Raw genomic sequence first — 21060 nt, 5'->3', positions numbered from 1 at the left:
GCAATAAGTTCCAATAAGGTCTAATAAGGTCCAATAAGTTCCAATCAGGTGCAATAAGTTCCAATCAGATGCAATAAGTTCCAATCAGGTCTAATAAGGTCCAATAAGTTCCAATCAGGTCTAATAAGGTCCAATAAGGTCCAAATAGTCAATGTTTAATAAACATTTGTATTATTGTCCACTATTTTGTTATTCATAATTTCATATCACTATTAGCGAATTATGTTATTATTAGAATTTTAATTAAAGTACCACAATGATTATATAGTATTATACTTGTATTAGTGTCTATTATTTTATTATTTATTTGTATTATGTCTATTATTTTATGGATTATTTGTATTATGTCTATTATTTTATTATTCATATTACTATTAGCTGATTATGTTATTATTAGAATTTTTTATTAAAGTACCACAATGTATAGTATTATACTTGTATTATTGTCTATTATTTGATTATTCATATTGCTATTGAATAATATTATAATCATGGTCAAATAATTAAGGTTAAAAATAATAATAATAATAATAATAATAATAATAATAATAATAATAATAATAATAATATATAATAATTACAATATTTTGCAATTCGTCTTTAAATAACTAGAGATAACATGTTTTCGTTACTAATAACTATGAAAGATATAAATGTTATCAATTGATTGCTTCATTATCATCACTGGAGTATCTTTCTTTATCGGAGTATATTTCTTCATCTTCTACATCATCCTCTTCAATCAATACGTTTTCTTCATCAACAACCAACCATATTTCATCTGCAATTTTCGCACGAGTTGAAGCTACTGTGACTTTGAACATTTTTTCCTCTTTCTTCTAGTAACATTCAAATAAATGAAAGGTGAAGAAAGCTGAAGAAATGAATGAAGGAGTTGTTGTTAGCAATAAATATTTAGCTTATTTTCATTGATTAGGAAAAGGAGAATCAGGCCCATAATCAAGCCCTTTACAATGAAAGTTCACTGCCTTTTGCTCAGCTTAAATTAGTAACTACTAGTATTTTATAAAATTAATTTTTTGATTTTCTACTAGTGTTTTATAAAACTAAAACAACACTATTAGATATATTAGTGATGAAAGTTATGTATAGACAAATATATAAATAGTAATTTTTTTGTTAAATTAATTATCATAAGAGATAATTAATAATCATTATTTTTTAAAGGACGAATTATAATAATTATTATTCCATAAAAAATTTTGAGGGGTAGTATTTACGTTAGTGGTAATATTTATGTTATTCATGGTCAATGTTTTTGTCTAATAAGGTCAAATAAATTTCAATCAGGTCCAATAAGGTCTAATAAGTTTCAATCAGGTCCAATAAGGTCTAATAAGTTTCAATCAGGGTCAATAAGTTCCAATAAGGTCTAATAAGGTCAATCAGGTTCAATCAGGTCCAATAAATTCCAATCAGGTTCAATCAGGTCCAATAAGTTGAATCAGGTCCAATCAGGTCCAATCAGGTTTAATAAGTTCCAATAAGTTCAGTTCAGGTTCAATAAGTTTAGTTCAGATAAGTTCCAATAAGTTCAGGTCCAATAAGTTGAATAGAACGCACCCTAATTTGTCCAAACGCGCAACTTGAACCTATATATGTTTTCAAACCTTGACGAAATAACTCACAAAATTTGTTAGCTCGTTACGAGACTAAAACAAATTTTAAAAAAACTAATTGAAGTGAATCCAAAGACAAATAAGTACTTGTAGACATGGTATCAGCTATATATATAATGGAAAATCTAATGATAATTTTCCATCTGTGATCATCGTGTAAATATATAGGGTTGCGGTGTGGGGGTGCAACGGTAGTATGGAAGATTGTTGAGAACTCATGGGCCCATGGCCTTCATTAGGAACCATGGTCCTGGGTAGAGTAGTGGCCACGTTTTTCTATTTGTGAGGACGTGGAAACCCTATTTGGTTATTTTAGCTACTAGTTTATTGTTAAGCTTGTAATTAATGGAGTTTTCCTTTAAAATAGGAGGGAAAAGCCCAACAGTTTTCCACTAGGGTAGTATGGTGTCATGCTTATTGCTGGAAAAAGTAACTGACAGAGCGTGAAGGAAATTGATAAGAATAGAACTATGGTAAATCTTGTGTGTTGTATTCATTGAGATTGCACCTATATATATATATATATATATATATTATATATTATATATATATATATATATATATATATATGATGTACATAAGGAAACTATATATGCAAAGAACTCTAATGAGAGTAAACTTTCCCTCTAACATAATATTGCCTAACAACCCCCCCCCCCCTAAGTTGGGGATGGGGTGGATCAAGAATACCCAACTTGGACCACAGATCAAACTGAGTCTTTCCAAGAGCCTTGGTAAAGATATCGGCAAGCTGCGCTTTGGTAGGCACATAAGATGGAATAATGAGACCATCATTGATAGTATCACGGACAAAATGGCAATCGACCTTACTATGTTTGGTGCGCTCATGGAAAGCAGGATTTTTAGCAATGCGAAGAGGAGCCTGACTATCGCAAAACAAAGGAATAGCTTTGGGATGATGAACTCCGAAGCTCAAGAGTAAGGCCTTCAACCACTTCATCTCACAAGTGATAAAAGCCATAGAAGATATTCTGCCTCGGCAAAAGAACGAGAGACAATGTGTTGTTTCTTGGTCTTCCAAAAAATGGGAGAATGACCCAAGAAAACAATCCAATTAACGAACGCCGAGTGATAGGACAAGCAACCCAATCTGAATCACACCAACCCTCCAAAGAGAGGTCACTGTCCGCTCGTAACAAAATACCTTGACCAGGAGTGCCCTTCAAATAACAAACCACGCGCAAACTGAGATAAAACATGCACTGAATAAGCCAAGTCGGGACGAGTGACAACCAAATAAATAAGACGTCCAACACGACGACGATAGGCAGCTGCATCAGACAATAAGGAACCTGAAGCATGTGCAAGACGATGATTCTGTTCAATAGGAAAACCACAAGGTTAGCACCCATCAAGCCTGCCTCGGAAATGATATCAAGAGTGTATTTCCTTTGACAAAGGAAAAGACCAACAGAATTTCGAGAAACCTCAATGCGAAGAAAGTACTCAGAGAACCCAAATCCTTCATCTTAAAGCAATCACTCAAAAAAGCTTTGAATGAGGAAAGAGCAGCGGAATCATTACCAGAAATAATAATATCGTCAACATGCACCAAGACACTAATCTGAAAAGTGTCACAAGTGAACGTAAATAGAGAATAATCAAAGTTAGACTAGAGAAAACCATACTCTTTCAAAGCTGTAACGAGCTTGGCAAACCAACACCGAGGAGCCTGTTTCAAACCATAAAGAGATTTTCGCAGGCGATAAACAAGATTAGGATTTGAGCACTCAAACCCAGGAGGAAGATTCATGTAAACCTCCTCATTCAAATCACCATGGAGAAAGGCATTATGGACATCCATGTGATGAAGCTCCCAATTTTGGAAGCAGCAATAGCAAGAAAGGCACGCACAATAGTCATCTTAGCAACAGGAGTAAATATATCTTTATAATCATACTTGCCTCCTGATGATTGCCTAAAACCACCAATCGAGATTTAAGACGTTCATTATCTCCATTGGACAAAAAACTTGGTACGATGCACCCATTGACTGCCCAAAGCACATTTCTCTGGAGGCAATTCCTCCAAAGTCTATGTACCATTATCCTCCAAAGCTTGAATCTTAGCCTGCATAGACTGTTTCCAACCATCATCGCATTGCCTCTTTAAAGGACTTTGGTTCAGTAGTAGAAACAGCTGCTGCAAGAAATTTCTGATAATGGGAAGAAAAACTTGTACAATTTATATAATGAGCTATAGGATAAGGAGTATCTGACGAAGAAGATGGAGGAGAAGCAGAGGAAGATGGACTTTCTACAACAACAATGTGAGTAATATAATCCTTCAACAAAACGGAGGGAAGCTTTTCCCTCATACCCCCTGCCCAAAACATCAGAAGAAGGAGTAGAAACTAGGTGAGAAGACGGCCCAGGTGGGCCTAAAGAAGAGCCCAACAAGCTGGGCGCATGAGAGGATGCGTGCGGCAGGTCAGTAGGAGAGGGAGTTGGGCTAGCAGGTGCCAGGTGGAGTGGAATAATTTGGGCCAAGAAAGGTGGACACGGGTTAAGGAGCATCAAGGAAAGGGGGCTAATGGGCCGAGATATTTGTGGGCTGAGCCGGTATGGATGCAGCAGGAGAGTCTGGGGGCAAAATCTGTGGAGGTCGCATTGGGGAGAGGAGTGGGCTCATTATTAGAGGGGGGAATGACATCAAAATCATCCGCAAAATCCTCATGGACAAAATCATCAAAAGACACCAAAATTTTGGGAACATAGGCAACATCATCCGGTTTCAGAAACGGAAAAACATCCTAAAAAAACTTAACATCACGAGACACAAAGAATTCTTGGGTATCTAAATCAAACAGACGCCATCCTTTTTTACCAAACGGGTAACCCACAAACACACACGTTCGACTACAATAACTTGCAAACTTACCCCCTTTAGTCTTATGATTTTAAGAAAAACAGAGACAACCAAAAGTGCGAATAGCCTCATACGCTGGAGAAAAACCAAAAAGAATGTTGAAGGGAGATTTATTGTTCAGTAGCGGAGAGCGGGGACGATTGATCAAGTGAGTGGCATCAAGAACACTTTCACCCCAAAAGTAAATAGGAAGATGAGATGAAAATCTTAAAGCACGCCCAAATTTAAAATATGTTGATGCTTTCGTTCAACCCTCCCGTTTTGTCGGGGAATAGCAACACAAGAGGTTTGAAATAGAATTCCCGTGGCATGAAAAAAATCAAGCAAGCAATTAAAATTAAGTACCGTGATCACTTTGCACAACTTTAATGGTGTGAGAAAATTTTCTATCAACCATAGCCACAAAACGCATAAACATTTGAAACACCTCAATTTTATCCTCCATCAAATAAATCAAAATAGCTCTAGAAAGATCATCTATGATAGTAAAAAAATAACGAGCACCACAATATGAGACATGTCTATAAGGGCCCCACAAATCAAAATGAACCTTCTCAAAAATCCTAGTAGCATTATTCTCACTAAGAAAAAACTTGTCTATAGAATGTTTAGCACGAAAACAAATGTCACATGCTTTATTCAAACTACTCTGATGACCACAAAGAGGGGGGGAGGGGACTAACTTCACCACTTTCTCCGAAGGACGACCCATCCGACGATGCCAAATATAAAAACAAAGTAACAACATTCACAAACATCGGGGGCACAATTGCATCTCCGTTGAAGTATTAAAGTCCATCTTTTCTACGTCTCGTTCCAATCAGCTCCCTCATGTGGTCCTGTATAACACACGTAGAAGAGTTAAATTGTACTATGTAATTTAAATCATGCAGTTTAAATGATTAGTTAGTGAGAGTAATATGAGCAGACAAATGCACATAAGCTTTTTGAGTTGCAACAACGGACTACCCATTAGGAAGACCAAAAGGACAAGGAGAGATAGAAATCAAATAAAACATCCAAGAGACCTCACCAGTAACATGATTAGTAGCACCACTATCTATAATCCAAGAAGTGGAATCAAACTTACCACTCAAGCGATCATCAAACACTAGTAGAAAAATAAAGAAGGGTTGCGCTAAAAAAGGCTATTAGGGCTGCGCTTTTTGACAGTAGCCCTTTTAATAGCAGCCCTTCACTTTTCAAGTAGGGCTGCGCTAGTAAAGCGCAGCCCTTCACAATGAAGGGCTGCACTTTTTACTAAAAAGCGCAACCCTTCATGCTTAAAGGGCTGCGCTTTTTACCTAAAAGCGCAGGCCTTCCACAAGTGGAGGGCTGCGTTTTTAGGTAAAAAGCGCAGCCCTTTTGACCCAAAAATTTTTTTTTTTTTTTTGCATTTTTTATGTCAAATTGACACAAAATCAATTCTAAACTGATAAAATTATAACAAAATCACAAAAATAGATATTCAGCAAGAGGTCGAGTCATTCCTATTTATTGTTTATAATATTCATATTATAAACATATGAATATTATAAACAGTAAATAGGAGGCAACAAAGTTGTATAGAAACAAAAACAGAAACTGAGCTACCTTTACACACCTCCTTTACTATTAGGAGGCAACAAAGTTGTCAAATTGTGATGCAAGTGCTGTAGAGACTAAAGTGCTTAAACAGTATAAACGTAAATTACAAAAAATGCAAAAAAAAAATTGTGAATATAAACAGTATAAGTAAACAAATATATGAGTATATGAGTATAAGTAAACAAATCAATTACTGTTTATAAACAAATCAGATCTAAGAATAAACAATAAATTACAAAAAGAAAAATTAAGAAATGATATGAACGAAACCAGATCTAGGAAAAATTAAAAATTAAATTACAACAACAAAAATTAAATTACACAGCAAGATGTCTCGATCTGAACGGATGTCGAAGAAATAGAAATCTCAGGCGATCTGAACATGTCTTTTCGCAGGCGATCTGAACGGATTTCGAAGAACGGATGTCGATTTTTCTCAGCAAGATGTCGAGTCTTCTGGGTTTTACAAGATAAGGACGCAAAAGTTCATATTATAAACTTTGGTATAACGAAGATGTGAATTTTCGACTTTTGTATGATTCGATTTCTGATATTTTTGCTGATTTGTTAAAGAAAGATATGGAGTTTCTTTAAAAGAATGATTTGTATGAGTTAGGGTTTGCTAGGTTTTAAAAGAAAATATGGGAAGGATATCGTGAAGGGAGGAGAGAGAGAATGTGAGGGAGGAGAGAAAGAATGTGAGGGAGGAGAGAGAGTCAGGAGAACGTGAGGGAGGAGAGAGAGTCAGGAGAACGTGAGGGAGGAGAGAGAGAATGAGAGAATTACCCTAGCGCGTGCTTCTTTTAAGGCTTACGTGCTTCTTCTCAAAATAAAATAAAAAAAAAGCCCATGAAGGGCTGCGCTTGTCCCAAAAAACGCAGCCCTTCTGACTTGGTAGGGCTGCGCTTTTTTACAAAGCGCAGCCCTACTAACTGAAGGGCTGCGCTTTTATCAAAAGCGCAGCCCTTCTTGTGCAGCCCTTCTGTTTTTTTCCCCTAGTGAAAAATTTTGGTAGAACCAAACAAACTCGCAAGAACCTTCCATTGGTTGCGAGAAAATAAGGTAAAAGATGCCGAAGAGGGAGACACACCTGCAGCAGCCGTGGCATGAGCCTTAACACCACCCCGACCCGAACCCGAAGAAGAAGAAGGAGTTTCCTGTGACCGAGAGCCATGACCCGAGCCCTTCGTCTCCCACCCTTCCGGATAACCGACCAACTCATAGCAAATGGCAACCTCATGCCCATGCTTCTTGCAATGGGAGCAAGCCAACAACGACCAACAACAAGATACGTTGTGGCTAAATTTGTTACAGTGAGTACAAGTTGGGCGTTCCGACGTACCTCGGCCACGACTTGCAGCTAGCAGTGCAGCCCGCGAACCCAAGAACCTCTGATGGTTTATCATCCACGGCAGATTTAAATGACCGAACACGTTCCTCCTGAATGAAAAGATGATACGCGCGGTCTAAAGACGGCAACGAATCGGTAGAATTTGAGAGCGCAACCGTCCATAATAATCCGTGTAGAGTCCCATAAGAAAATCATGCAGATGTTGAGTTTCATTGCGCGTACATTTAAGGCACCGACTATACATTTAGAACAACATGAATAAGAAATAATAGGTTCATGCTTTTTTAATTCCTCCCATAGAAACACTCATCGATTTTGTATGTTCACATTTTGCTATGGTAGATTTTAATTGGTGAGCCACGAATGCAGTACAAAGTATTTTATGGTGTCATGTGAATATATTTCTCATCATTTTTGTTAGGCAATATTTTTTTAATTAACGTTGCAGACCGTGTTTTAAGGTGATCCCAAAGTTTGTCAGCGTCCCGGAATTTAGTGAGCGTACCTTTAACATCGGGATCGATGGTGTTTATTATCTACGAGACGAGCATCGCATTCATAGTCAGCCAATCTGCGGCGATGTAAGGAGGTTGAGGGACAATGATCGCCCCATCTAGAAAGTCGAACTTGCGGCGCGCTTCAAGCGCGAGTTGAATATCGTCGGCCCAATCGTCGTATTTGTTGGCACGGAGTCGCGTGGGAGTGATAAAATCTCCAGGGCGGTCGCAAGTACCAAGGAAAAAAGGATGCATGATATCAGTTTTTATGGGGGTAGGCTGTGGCGGTTGTTCGTCGCCAGCCGTGGTGATGAATGACAGTGGAAAAAAAGTTTAAAAGGATTGGCTCCGATACCATGATAAGAATAGAATTAGGGTAAATCTTGTGTGTTGTATTCATTGAGATTGCACCGATATATATATGTTGTACATAAGGAAACTATATATGCAAAAAACTCTAATGAGAGTAAACTTTCCCTCAAACATTGTTTTGTTTTTTTTAATCCATATGAGCCACGAATGCAGTACAAAGTACAAGTTAAAGGAGAGGGGGATTCGAACCTGTGACATATTGTTCGCAGCACCTCAATCTTAACCACTAGGCCAAGGCATTCTTGGTGCCCTCAAACATAATATTGCCTAACAAAAATGATGAGAAATATATTCACATGACACCATAAAATAGTTTTCAGCAGATTTTTTTTTAAATTTAACATTACTACTTACTAGTTTACAAAAGTAGGTTCATTTAGGCTATCAACTAGTTATTAGGCCCGGGCTATGCCCCGGGTAAGAAAATTTTCATTTATTAATGTTGTACTTTGATATGATAGCACTAAGTACAACTTTGTCTAGTGGTTAAAACTTTAGTTCATGAACTTGAGGTCACGGGATCAAAACCTATACTATGCAATTTCTGATTTTTTTTTATTGTACACATGGATTACATGAACTAAAACTCCCTAGGGAGAGCGCCACGTGGCACCGTTTCTGGTTTACGTGCGCCTTTTAATATATTAGTATAAATATAGAAGATGAGCAATCTAATTAAGTGAGTACAGACACCTGATTGATTTTTCTTTTAAGGGATGAACATAAGGAGAAAGAAACAAATCTTAAGAGAAGTTGAGAAAGCTTAAGAAATTCCCAGACAAGGATCGGATTAAAACAGCAACACTGGTATCAATTGATTATTTAGGCGAGTAAATCAATCAAAGGGTCGCAAATCTGTTGAAGTAGCCCTAACTTCTCCTCGTATATGTTGGCGTCGTCGACATCAAAATTCTGCTCAAGCCATTCTGTTGTCTCGTCAATGGCTTCCTCCGCCATAACCTGGGTAACATTCTCTGCAATTTGCTTTCCGCATCTTTTCAGCAAATCCCATGTCTTATTAGTATAGTTCTGCAATGCATGCTTGGCGTTTAGATCATGTTTATGCTTTTGATCCTCTGCCCTGTACTTTTCAGCCTCTTTCACCATTCGATCAATCTCATCTTTAGAAGATCTACCACTGTGATCCGTAATAGTTATTTGATTCTTGTTGTCCGTACCAGTATGCTGCGCAGACACAGTTAGGATACCATTATCATCCATTTCAAAGCATACCTCAAACTTCTGGTGACCTTTTGGTGCTCGAGGAATATTGTGCAGTGTAAATTTTCCTAAGAAATTGTTGTCTTTTGCAATGGGTCTCTCACCCTCGTATACAGGGAACGTTACACTTTCTTGGTTGTCGAATACCGTTTCCAGCATAATCCCAACTTTCTTTGTTGGAATGGTAGTATTTCTTGGGATATAAACTTGCATTATCCCACTGAATAGCTCAACGCCAAGAGACAGAGGAGTGACATCGAAAAGTGTAAAGTCCTGATTGTTACGTACACCGCTTAAGATTGCAGCTTGAATTGCAGCGCCCTGCGCAACAGCCTCATCCGGATTAATGCTTTTGCAGAGCTCTTTTCCGTTGAAGAAATCTTTTAACAATTCTTGAACCTTTGGAATCCTAGTTGACCCACCAACGAGGACCACATCATGAACATCTTCCTTTTTCATCTTAGCATCACTCAAACATTTCTCAACATAATCTATACAAGATGTAAAGAAATCCATATTCAATCTATCAAATTTGGCACGGGAAATGGTTGAGCGGAAATCGATGCCATCGAAAAGGCAATCTATGTCAATACTAGTCTCAGTGGTTGATGAGAGCATCCTTTTAGCCCTTTCACAAGCAGCTCTTAACCTCCCAACAGCCTTGGGATTTTCACTCATGTCCTTTTTGTACTTCCTTTTAAACTCAGCTAAAAAGTGATTAACCAGTTTAATGTCGAAATCACATCCACCAAGGTGGGTGTTCCCAGTTACTCCTTTCACTTCGAATACTTCCTTATCAATTCTGACCACAGATACATCAAAAGTTCCTCCACCAAGATCGAAAACTAGCACATTCTTTGCTGCTTCTTTTCTCTCAGTGAGCATCTTATCCAGTCCATAGGCGATGGCAGCAGCTGTTGGCTCATTGATGATGCGCATAATATTGAGCCCAGCAATGATACCAGCTTCTGTAGTTGCTTGACGCTGAGAATCATTGAAGTATGCTGGAACTGTGACAACAGCATTCTTCACAACTGAGCCAAGGTAGGTCTCTGCAGTCTCTTTCATCTTCAAGAGAACCATTGAAGATATCTCGTGTGCGGAAAATTGCTTCTTCTGACCCTTGTAAGTGATCACAATTAAAGGTTTATCCTCTTTATCATGAGAATTAACCTTGAATGGCCAAAGTTTTATGTCATCCTGTACTGTTTCATCGCTGAATCTTTTGCCAATAAGTCTCTTTGCATCTGCAACAAAATGTACATGACATTACGTCCACAGAGTAATTTAGAGCTATAAAAAAATCGTCATTTCGTATTCGTGCTTATAAATAAATGTATCGAAACACACTCACTTCATCTACTAATTCAGCCCATTCACTTAGAAGGTTAAGTACTTAAGTGTGTCAACCTATTCAAGTTATTTGAAGTTTGTTTTAACAATAATTTAACTTTTTATACCCTATTTGTTATGTCACAATAATAATTTATGTATGGTCAATCCCTAAACAGGATGGTATGTTAACATTTGAAGAACCCACTGTTATTTTGTTAACATGTTGCTTTATATTGTATTAAAACGTTAATATCTGAATTTTTTCCTTGGATAATGCAAAAGTGGGTTTTAATTCCCAAAATATGCCCAAAAAAATAAAAATTCCCTGCGTACCGTCCACGTAGGACAGCACACGAGAATTTTTTTTTTCCAACTTAAGTAAAACCGCTACTTGAAGTAGCGGTTTACAAGTGCCGAGAATTTTTTTTTTTTCAACTTAAGTAAAACCGCTACTTGAAGTAGCGGTTTACACAACAACAACAACAACAAAAAATTAATTTTTTTGTTGTTGTTGTTGTTGTGTAAACCGCTACTTGAAGTAGCGGTTCATTAATCAAGTCAAACTCTAGAGTTTGATATGTGCTTGCAACATTTTGTCCAGGTAAACCGCTACTCAGAGTAGCGGTTTATATTTATAAACCGCTACTTGAGATAACATTTTATGTGTATAAACCGTTACTCAGAGTAGCGGTTTTGTGGGGTAAAATAAAAAAAAAAAAACAGTTTCCCGCATGCCGTCCTACGTGGACGGTACACAGGGAATTTTTATTGGGCATATTTTGGGAATTAAAACCTACTTTTGCATTATTCAAGGAAAAAATTCATATTTTTTTACATGTTAAAGTTAAACGGATAAAATTGTGTCAAGTTCGTGTCAAATTCTAAAACGGTAAATACTTGTTTATATAAACGAGTCAAAGAGGCTTAACGTTAAACTGTTTATTTCGTGTCCCATTCGTATCATGTTGTCATGACAGGTCTTTTTACTAATAAGTAAAAAGTAACTAGTTACTAAGACCGGGCAACACTTCGGGTAGAAAATTTTTCATTTAATTATATAATACTTTATGATAATAACACTAAATACAACATAGTCTAGTGGTTAAGACTTTAGTATATGTACTTGAGTTCTCGGGATCAAACCCTGTACTATGTAATTTCTAAATTTTTTATTGTACATGGATTACATGAACTAAAACTCCCTAGGGAGAGCACCACGTGGCCCATTTTCTTGTTTATACACGCCTTTTAATATATTTACTAGTATTTGGGCTCGGGCGTTGCTCCGGGTTGGTATCATTTTCCAAATTTGACATGCTTTTTTTTTTTTTTCCATTCTCATTAATATATATTAAGGAAAACTCAACATTGAAAAGGTACAAATATAATAATATAGACAATTAAAACATGATTAAAAGTTAGTTGAGATGGTAATTGTGTCATGTATTATTTAGCAAGAGGTCATGGGTTCAAATCTTGTTGCAAGCTAATTTTACTTTTGTTAATTGACATGGCTTATGTACACATTAGACGATTTTAATGGAGTAACAGATATGTCATGTGGCGTGTATACATTGTCACTCACGTCTTTTAATATATTTGTATAGATATAGATGTAATTTTGTACATGATATGCACTTCCTCCCTTTAACAAAAATTTCCTCACTCGTACTTCTTACACTTGATTATGTAAAACCTTAAGTATTAATATCTCTAATTATATATTCGTAAAAATTATAAAATATAATGTTTCAAAAAGACATATGTATCAAATACTATTTATTCATATGTATAAACCACAAATAATAGTCAAATTGGTGAAGAAGAAGAATGCAAAATATAAGGGGTAAACATTTTTCTGAAATATTGATATATTCATTTAGAATAATAATAATAATAAAAGATTTTAGAGTGATAATTATGAGATATAGGGTTTGGTTTTCAATAAATTGTTCAAAGCGTTTTTGGTAAAACCCGCCACACGAAACTCAAATCGTGCGGCCACATTAGAGACCTCTTCCTCTTCCCCGCCCATTTCCTCCTCCCCTTACATTTTTTATTTTCTCTCTCCTCCCGTCCCAATTCCTCTTCGCGAAAACTCCAACGACAACCACCATCTCCTTCGTTCCTCCTTCCTCCCTCCTCTCTCCTGCCGCCCCAATTCCTCTTCGCGAAAACACCAAAACCCACAGCAAACCCACTAGACCCCACTTCTCTCACGTGCGCCGCATGTGGGCTTGGGCTCGCTTGAAGGCGGCCATTAGGGCGTTAGCAAGAGCTATAATATGATCTAATAGAATTAATTCTTGAATCTCCTGCTCCACTTGCATTGAGAAAATCTTGAAGAATCATACCTTTGAAGTTGGAAGTGGGAGTTGGGTGATGAATTGTATGAATGTGAGGAATTGGGGAGTTTGGGAGAGAGTTCACGGTGATATCTTTCCAGACTTCTTCCATGGTTTTCTTTGGTTGGTGGAGAGAGAAACAAGGAGAAAATGGAGATGGAGAAGAAGAGGAGGATGAAGAAAGTGATCTACACTCGGTAGATGTCATGTTGAATTGTTGATGATGCCAAATTGCCAACATTTGAAAGGACAAGACTCAACACTCAAGAGAGAGAGAGTAAAGACTTTAGAAGAAGTTTGTCATTTGTTTTAGTATATATACGTATACAATTTGACTAGTTAATTTTAGTATACTATATTTACAACTCATTAGAAAACTCTTGAATATATACATTTTCTTACTTTTTTTTTTCTTAATTTGACTTACATACACACTAAGAAAAGCCGAATAATATGATCACATGCTTATAATATCATATTGAACGAATTTCAAAAAAGTAACCCGTAAATTCAATAAAAGTAACACCTTATAATTATAAAAAGTAACTCTTAATTTCAGAAAAAGTAGCTCATAGTTTCAGAAAAGTAACCCCTAGTTTTTGTAAAAGTAACCCTTTATAATTACAAAAAATAACGCCTTATAATTACAAAAAGTAACTCCTTATAATTACAAAACGTAACCCATACTTTCTAGTAAAGTAACCCGTTAGCATTATAAAAAGTAATTCATAGTTTCTGTAAAGTAACCCCTTAATATTAGAAAAAGTAATTTTTAGTTTCACTAAAAGTAACACCTTAGCATTGGAAAGCAACGCGTTTTACTTTTTATGAATAAATGAGATTACTTTAAATATATAATAGGGTTACTTTTTATGAAAATAAAAATAACCCCTTCTAATTACAAAAGTAATCTCTTATAATTACAAAAAGTAACCCCTAGTTTCAATAAAAGTAACCCATTATATATTATAAAAAAGTAACCTACACTTTCAGTAAAAGTAACCCCTATTTATAGTAAAAGTAACCCCCTTACAGTTACAAAAAGTAACCTATACTTTCAGTAAAAGTAATCCCTAGCTTATAGCAAAAGTACCACGTTTAACAAATTACAAAAAGTAACCTATATTTTCTGTAAAAGTAACCCCTAGTTATAGCAAAAGTAACATATACTTTCAGTAAAAGTAACCCCTATTTATAGTAAAAGTAACCCCTATTTATAAAAAAAGTAACCCCCTTATAGTTACAAAAAGTAACCTATACTTTCAAAAGTAACCTATACTTTCAATAAAAGTAACCCCTTAACATTATAAAAAGTAATCCCTAGTGTCAGTAAAGTAACCCCTTAAAATTCGATAAAGTAATCTATAATTCACTAAAAGTAACACCTTAGCATTGTAAAGTAACGCGTTTTACTTTTTACGAATAAATTAGATTACTTTAAATATATAATGGAGTTACTTTTTATGAACTAAGAGGTTACTTGTACATTTATTATGGTTATTTTTATAAATATTTCAAGCTATTATATAATAATTGGGGTTACTTTTGTGAACATATGATGTCATCGAAAAATAAATAAGATTACTCATACATTTAATTAAGGTTACTTTTATTAACTAATGAGGTTATTTTTATAATATAATGGGTCATTTGAAAATATATATGAGGGTTACTTGTAGAATAAATGAGTTACTCGTATGATAAAATAAGGGTATAAATAATAATACTTACTTATTATGAAGTACATAAGAGGAGAGAGAAAATAGGAAAAAAAAAATAGGGGAAATAAGAGGAGAGAGAAAATGAGGCAAAAAAATAGGAAAAATGAGAGACATTAAAGAGAAAAAAAAAAGAAGAAAGAGTTCAAAAAAAATGAGAGAAGGGGGGGTGCCTGAGAGGAGGGGAGGGGAAGTAATGGTAAAATTCTAAAGGAAATAAGAGGAGAGGGAAAATAAGAAAAAAAAAATAGGGGAAATAAGAGGAGAGAGAAAATGAGGCAAAAAAATAGGACAATATGAGAGACACATCAAAGAGAAAAAAAAAGAAAAAAGAAAGAGTTTAAAAAAAAATGAGAGAAAAAGGGAAAGGGGGCGTGACAACATGAGAGAAGGGGAGGGGTTAGTTAGAGGAATGGGGATGCCACACCATTACTTGAAGGTGTGGCTCGCCTCATATAAAAGTTTGTGTAAATTGTTAGTTATGCAATTGCGATAGTATAACATGGTTAGTAGGGCGCAGAGACAAACTGTGGGTTTCAGGAGTTTTCAAGGAAAAAATGGAGACGAATTGAAAAGTTTATGTTTCCCCGCAGAGTGCCCACACCCGCTGAATCCCCCCGTCTTATTTTTTCCAAGTCTTGCTATGTGTAGATTCTTTAAGATTATTTAATTCTTCATAGATTGATGATTGTATTAGAAAGATAAATAGTTAGTTTTGGAAAGTCTAGTTGGATTGAATCTTCTTAGTTAGATGCTAATTAATTCTACTAGGGAAGAGATTTCAACCTCTATATAAAGGGGGAATGTGATCATTATTTTGAATGGTCATCAAATACGGAGATACAAGACTTGTAAGTTTTTGAGAGTTCTTAAAAGAGATTGTAAATAATTGAATTTATAAGTCTTGGGTTTTGCTAACATTCGTTGAAGGATTAGTTAAACAGTTGGTGGTTTTCCCTATAATTGTTGTGGAATAGATTTCCACATTAAATTTGCGTTTGTTATTGCTTTATTTTTGCTTCTTAAATTTGTTTACATTGTTTACGATTTGTCGCTTCCTCACAAGTCCTAACATACGTCACAACAAAATTTGTATAATATAATATATACGAACCAAATGTATGACTATACATTACCGCTAAAAAATTATATTTTCAAATAAGTTCGATTTAAGTTATGATGTCATGTAGATAACTTTAAAAAAAAAAGGATAGATAAATACATTTATAGGTTAATATCTCCGTTGCTTTCTTTCTTAGGCTATATTTGGGAACACAATCTGAAATAGAGTTGAAACTGATGAGGTAGTTGAAAGGAGCTAAACTAGTAAGGTATATGAAAACTTCAGCACCTTAACTTGAGATGCTATATTTGATTGCAACTCAATTTCGTGAATTTTTTAGCTTAAATTTTATTTAAACTCTTATCCCCAAACACGACTATTTTTATTACGTGACTTAAACTTTTAACATCTACTCATTTAAGGTGACTTAAATGTGTTGCCAAACAAAGCCTTAGAGAATTCTATTTCAATTTTAAATCTAATTAAGTTCCTGAAAGAAGAGTATTGTATAGATTGGGAGGAAGAAGTTGCGAAGAACAAAGATACAAACAAGAGAGTATAATAAAAGTTAAGAGAGATAACAATTAGAAGTACTATTACGAGGACAATTAAGGTCCTTAAGCTTTTTTTTAAAGACAAACCCCCAGTTGTTTAGGCAAGGAATAAGTTGGAGTCGAGATTGGAAAGTCGGCTGGATCCCTTAGATCGGTATGAACCGCGTAAAATAGGAAACGTCAACTGACTTTAGGGGTTGATCCATGAAAGCCCCATCAATATCTTAATCAACTTTAAAATATCGATAGCTCTTAGAGAACAGTTGAGTTCAAGATCTTGGAAAATATGAATACTACAGAGAAACTGGAAGAAGGGTACTTAACTCAGAGGCCACCGATGTTCAATGGCAAATTTTACACCTACTAGAAGAACAGAATGAAGATCTTCATCAAAGTCGATAATTATCAGGTATGGTGAGTCATAGAGTTAGACGATTTTGAAGTCACTACCACTAACGACAAAAATGAGGTAAATCCTAAATCCATAATTGATTTCGATAAAGAAGATTTCAATGAAATGGAAATTAATGCTCTTACTATTAAACTACTTCATTGTGGTCTTGGCCCTCATGAACACAATCATGTCATGGGATGCAAAGCCGCAAAACAAATTTGGAATCTTCTTGAAGTCACTCACGACGGTACGAGTGAAGTTAAGAGCAAAAATCGATCTTTTTATGAATCAATTAATGAACTTTTTCAAATGAAATCTAAGAAATCCATTCAAGAGATGTTTTCACGGTTTACGAATATTATTAGTCAGCTAACCTCTCTTGGAAAAGAAATTACATTTGAGGAACGAGTATGAAAGGTCCTAAAGAGTCTTCCTAAGGATCATTAGATGGATAAGGTTACGGGCTTACAAGAAACTAAGGACTTTACAAAGTTCGATTTAGAACAACTTGCTGGAACCCTTATGACTCACGAGCTACACTTGGACACTGAGAATGGTGACATGTCCAAACAGAATTGGATTGCCTTGAAAGTCGATGAAAGTGTTGACTCGAAAACTGACGGAGAAGAATCCACTCTTATGGTCCGAAAATTCAAGAGAATTTTTAGGACCCTGAAGAATGGAGACTATAATGGTAAAAATAAGAAATACACTAACAAACCCGTTTGTCATAAGTGTGGAAGTTTTGATCAATTTATCAAGGAAGGGAACGAAGCAAAGATAGGAACAAGGAGTATAGGGGTTCCTATACCATATCTGATATGAAGAAAGTTGCGGTTGTTGCATGGGGAGATAATGACTCAGAGGAAGAAGATGATCCTTAACCTTGTGAAGAAACAACAAACTTTTGTCTCATGGCTATTGACAATTTTGAATCTGACGGAGAGATTGAATCTCTGGAGGCAAGTTTAGACACTATTAAATCTCGTCTTAATTCTTTAAATAAAGATCAATTATTTGATTTTGTTGTTGATGTTGTGAATGATTGCAAATATGAGTCTATTAAATTGAAGCAAAGTGAACATACTTTGGTAGTTGAAAGGAACATATATATTCCTTGGCTTAAAAGTATTCGAACTGATATTGAGAAAAGATTTTTATGTTGTTTTATAAAAAATATCTAATGTTGAATGAGAATTTCGGAACTGTAAAAAACGAGAACTATTTGTTAAGCCTTGAGTTATCTCAATTAAAATAATTTGTTCCTGTGATGAGTTCCTTTGACATTATGTCATATCCTTTACAAAGTGTTAGATCTGAAATAAAAGAATTAAAAAATCAAGTCTTGTTTTTGGAAAATGAAAACAAAGAACTTGAAGGTGAACTGAACTTAAGTATAAACAAGAAAAAATTTATTCTCATTCCCGATTGGATTAAAAATCCAAAAACAAAACATACTGAAGGTCTTGGTTTTATTCACAAAAAGAAACATGAGAAACCTAAAAAGAGAGTTAAATGTGCCAAGTGATAAAGTTTGTATATTTTATGGGAACAATGGTCATTATAGTAATTCATGTCCTATAACACTTGGTCTCTTCAACAAGAATTTGGAAGATGGTAAATTAAATTGGAAAAAGAAACCTATTGTTACTGAAGGAAAGGAACCCAAGAAAGACAGGGTTTCTAACTCTAATTAATTTTCTTGCAAGCTAGAGTAAGGGGGCACAACACATGGTACTCAAACAGTGATTGTTCTAGCATATGCTGGAGACAAATCAAGATTTCTCCCACTCTCTACCTATGCTGGTGGAAGTGTGACTTTTGGTGACAAAATTAAAGGTAACATAGTTGCCATGGCAAAGTTGGTAAGTCACCGCCACATTCCATAGATAATGTTTTTCTAGTTGACGGATTAAAGCATAATTTGTTGAGTATTTCCCAGTTCTGTTATAAGGGAAATTATGTGAAATTTAATACTGATAAATGTTTGATAATTGACAAAAGCACAATGGATGTTGTTTTGGAAGAAACAAGGAAAGGAAACACATATGTTGTGGATCTTAACTTTGTTCTCAAAGATAATTTCAAATGCCTTAGTGTTATTGATGATGATCCTCTCTTGTGGCATATGCGTCTTGGACAAACTTCAATTAAGTTTCTTATAGATCATGTTTATGATGCTTATGCTAAAGGGAAGCATGTTAGATCCTCTTTTAAATCAAAGAATGTTGTGAGCACCACGAGACCATTATAATTTATTCATATGGACTTGTGTGGACCTATGAGGATTCAAAGTCGAAAGGGCAAGAAGTATGTGCTAGTTATTGTTAATGATTAATCTAGATTTACTTGGGTTATTTTTCTTTCTAGCAAGGACAAGACTTATGCTGAGTTCCTTGTCTTTGCAAATAGAGTTCAAAATTTGAGTGGTCAAAAACTTTTGCACCTTAGATCTGATCACGGTAAGGAATTTAAAAATTATGAGTTTGATGACTTTAGTAGGGAACATGGCTTGGACCATAATTTTTCTGCCCCTAGGACACCTCAACAAAATGGTGTTATTGAAAGGAAATATAGAACCTTAGAAGAAATGGCTCGAACGATGTTGATAGCTAGTGGTCTTGCTAAGAACTTTTGGGCCGAAGCCGTGAACACTACTTGTTATATTATAAATCGTGTCATGTTGAGACCTTTCGTAAATAAAACTTCTTATGAGCTATATTTTGGTAAAAAGCCCAATATTACATATTTCAGAACATTTGGATGTAAATGTTTTGTTCATAATAATGGAAAACATAATCTTGAAAAATTTGATCCTATGAGTGATGAAGCTGTACTTCTAAGATACTCTTCAAATAGCAGCTTATAGAGTTTATAATAAAAGGATTATGTGTGTAGAAAAAGTGTACATATCATTTTTTATGAAACAGAGAAATTCAATACAAGCACACAGGTTGATGATGACTTCAAGATAGGTTTGGTAAAAGACCAATTTCTCACTGACAAGACTTCGAAAGAAGAGGAAGTCATGTGAACAAAGCCTAAGGAACAACATCAAGTTCTTGTTCCCAACGAAGAAGAAGAAGAACTAGGTAAGGATACACAAGTGAATGATTCCACTGTTGAACCTGGTTCCAAAGACCAATGAAGTAAAGATAATCAAAGAACTAATCATCAATGACATTGACAAAAGAACTCAAATGAGATCTCAAATTAGAAACTTTTGTACTTTTCTTTTTATGTTAGAACCCAAGAACCATAAAGATGCTCTCACTGATGGTGATTGGATTGTGGCTATGCAAGATGAACCACAATCTGAGAGGAACAAGGTTTGGCATATTGAGTATAAACCTAAGCACAATAAGGTAATTGGCTTGAAATGGGTGTTTAGGAACAAGTTGTGTTGGAGTTAAGGCTTAAAAAGCCTTAGCTTCTTTTATTCTTTTGTCCCACATTGCTTGTGGGAGGGAATGCCTCATTGTTTTTATATTCCCTCCGTCCTTCCTATTATTGAGTTGGTACTTGAGATGTTTTTGTGATTGGATGTCATGTTTGGTTTGGGCTTGCTATCACACACGCGCGACGCGCCGCTAGCCTGGACTGGGCCAGGGCTTTGGGATTTGGGGAATAAACTTAACTTAACTATGTTTTTGGACCCGAGCTGAGCGCGTGTGTGACTACTTTTGGCCTGATTCTCTCCTATAAATCAGTGTCTCTCATCAGTTTATGAAATACACAAAAAATATTCTCTTCTCTTCCTTCTCTACTCTCTCTTTTCCTGGGTTTCGTGCTTTTTTCCAAAGTCTATTCTGCTAGTGATGGCAGTCTAGGCTGCAGTGCAAACCTTCGGGAGCTTTCCGGCCAGATCGATTACCACTGTTGCCGGGCCGTAATTGCTTTCAAGTCAGTTTTCTTCTACCACGTCACAACCTTGAAATCTTTCTCTTCTGCCATTGTGAATTGTTAGATTCTAACAATTTGAAAGCAATTAATTGTAATTCGCAATGGCTGAAAGTTCAACCAAATCCATGGCCCATATGTCCAAACTTGAGTCCCTTGACGGAAATAATTATAAACACTGGGCTCAAAAACTG

General features: G+C 35.6%; 1 protein-coding gene across 3 annotated transcripts in view; it reads right to left on the bottom strand.

Moving 5' to 3' along the window:
* Positions 1 to 8914: 8914 nt before the first annotated feature.
* LOC104892997 (heat shock cognate 70 kDa protein) overlaps positions 8915 to 21060 on the bottom strand; it is a 30617-nt gene continuing 18471 nt past the window's right edge. For all 3 annotated transcript variants that reach the window (XM_048642817.2, XM_010679035.4, XM_010679027.4), the window contains one exon: positions 8915 to 10804. In XM_048642817.2, coding sequence (XP_048498774.1) covers positions 9159 to 10804 — 1646 coding nt within the window. In that variant the 3' untranslated portion in view covers positions 8915 to 9158. The remainder of the gene's footprint in view (positions 10805 to 21060) is intronic.

The sequence above is a fragment of the Beta vulgaris genome, chromosome 1, assembly GCF_026745355.1.
Source record: "Beta vulgaris subsp. vulgaris cultivar EL10 chromosome 1, EL10.2, whole genome shotgun sequence".
NCBI classification, from domain to species: Eukaryota; Viridiplantae; Streptophyta; class Magnoliopsida; order Caryophyllales; family Amaranthaceae; genus Beta; species Beta vulgaris.
Note: the sequence above shows the minus strand (reverse complement) of the source record. Positions and strands in the feature narration are given on the sequence as shown.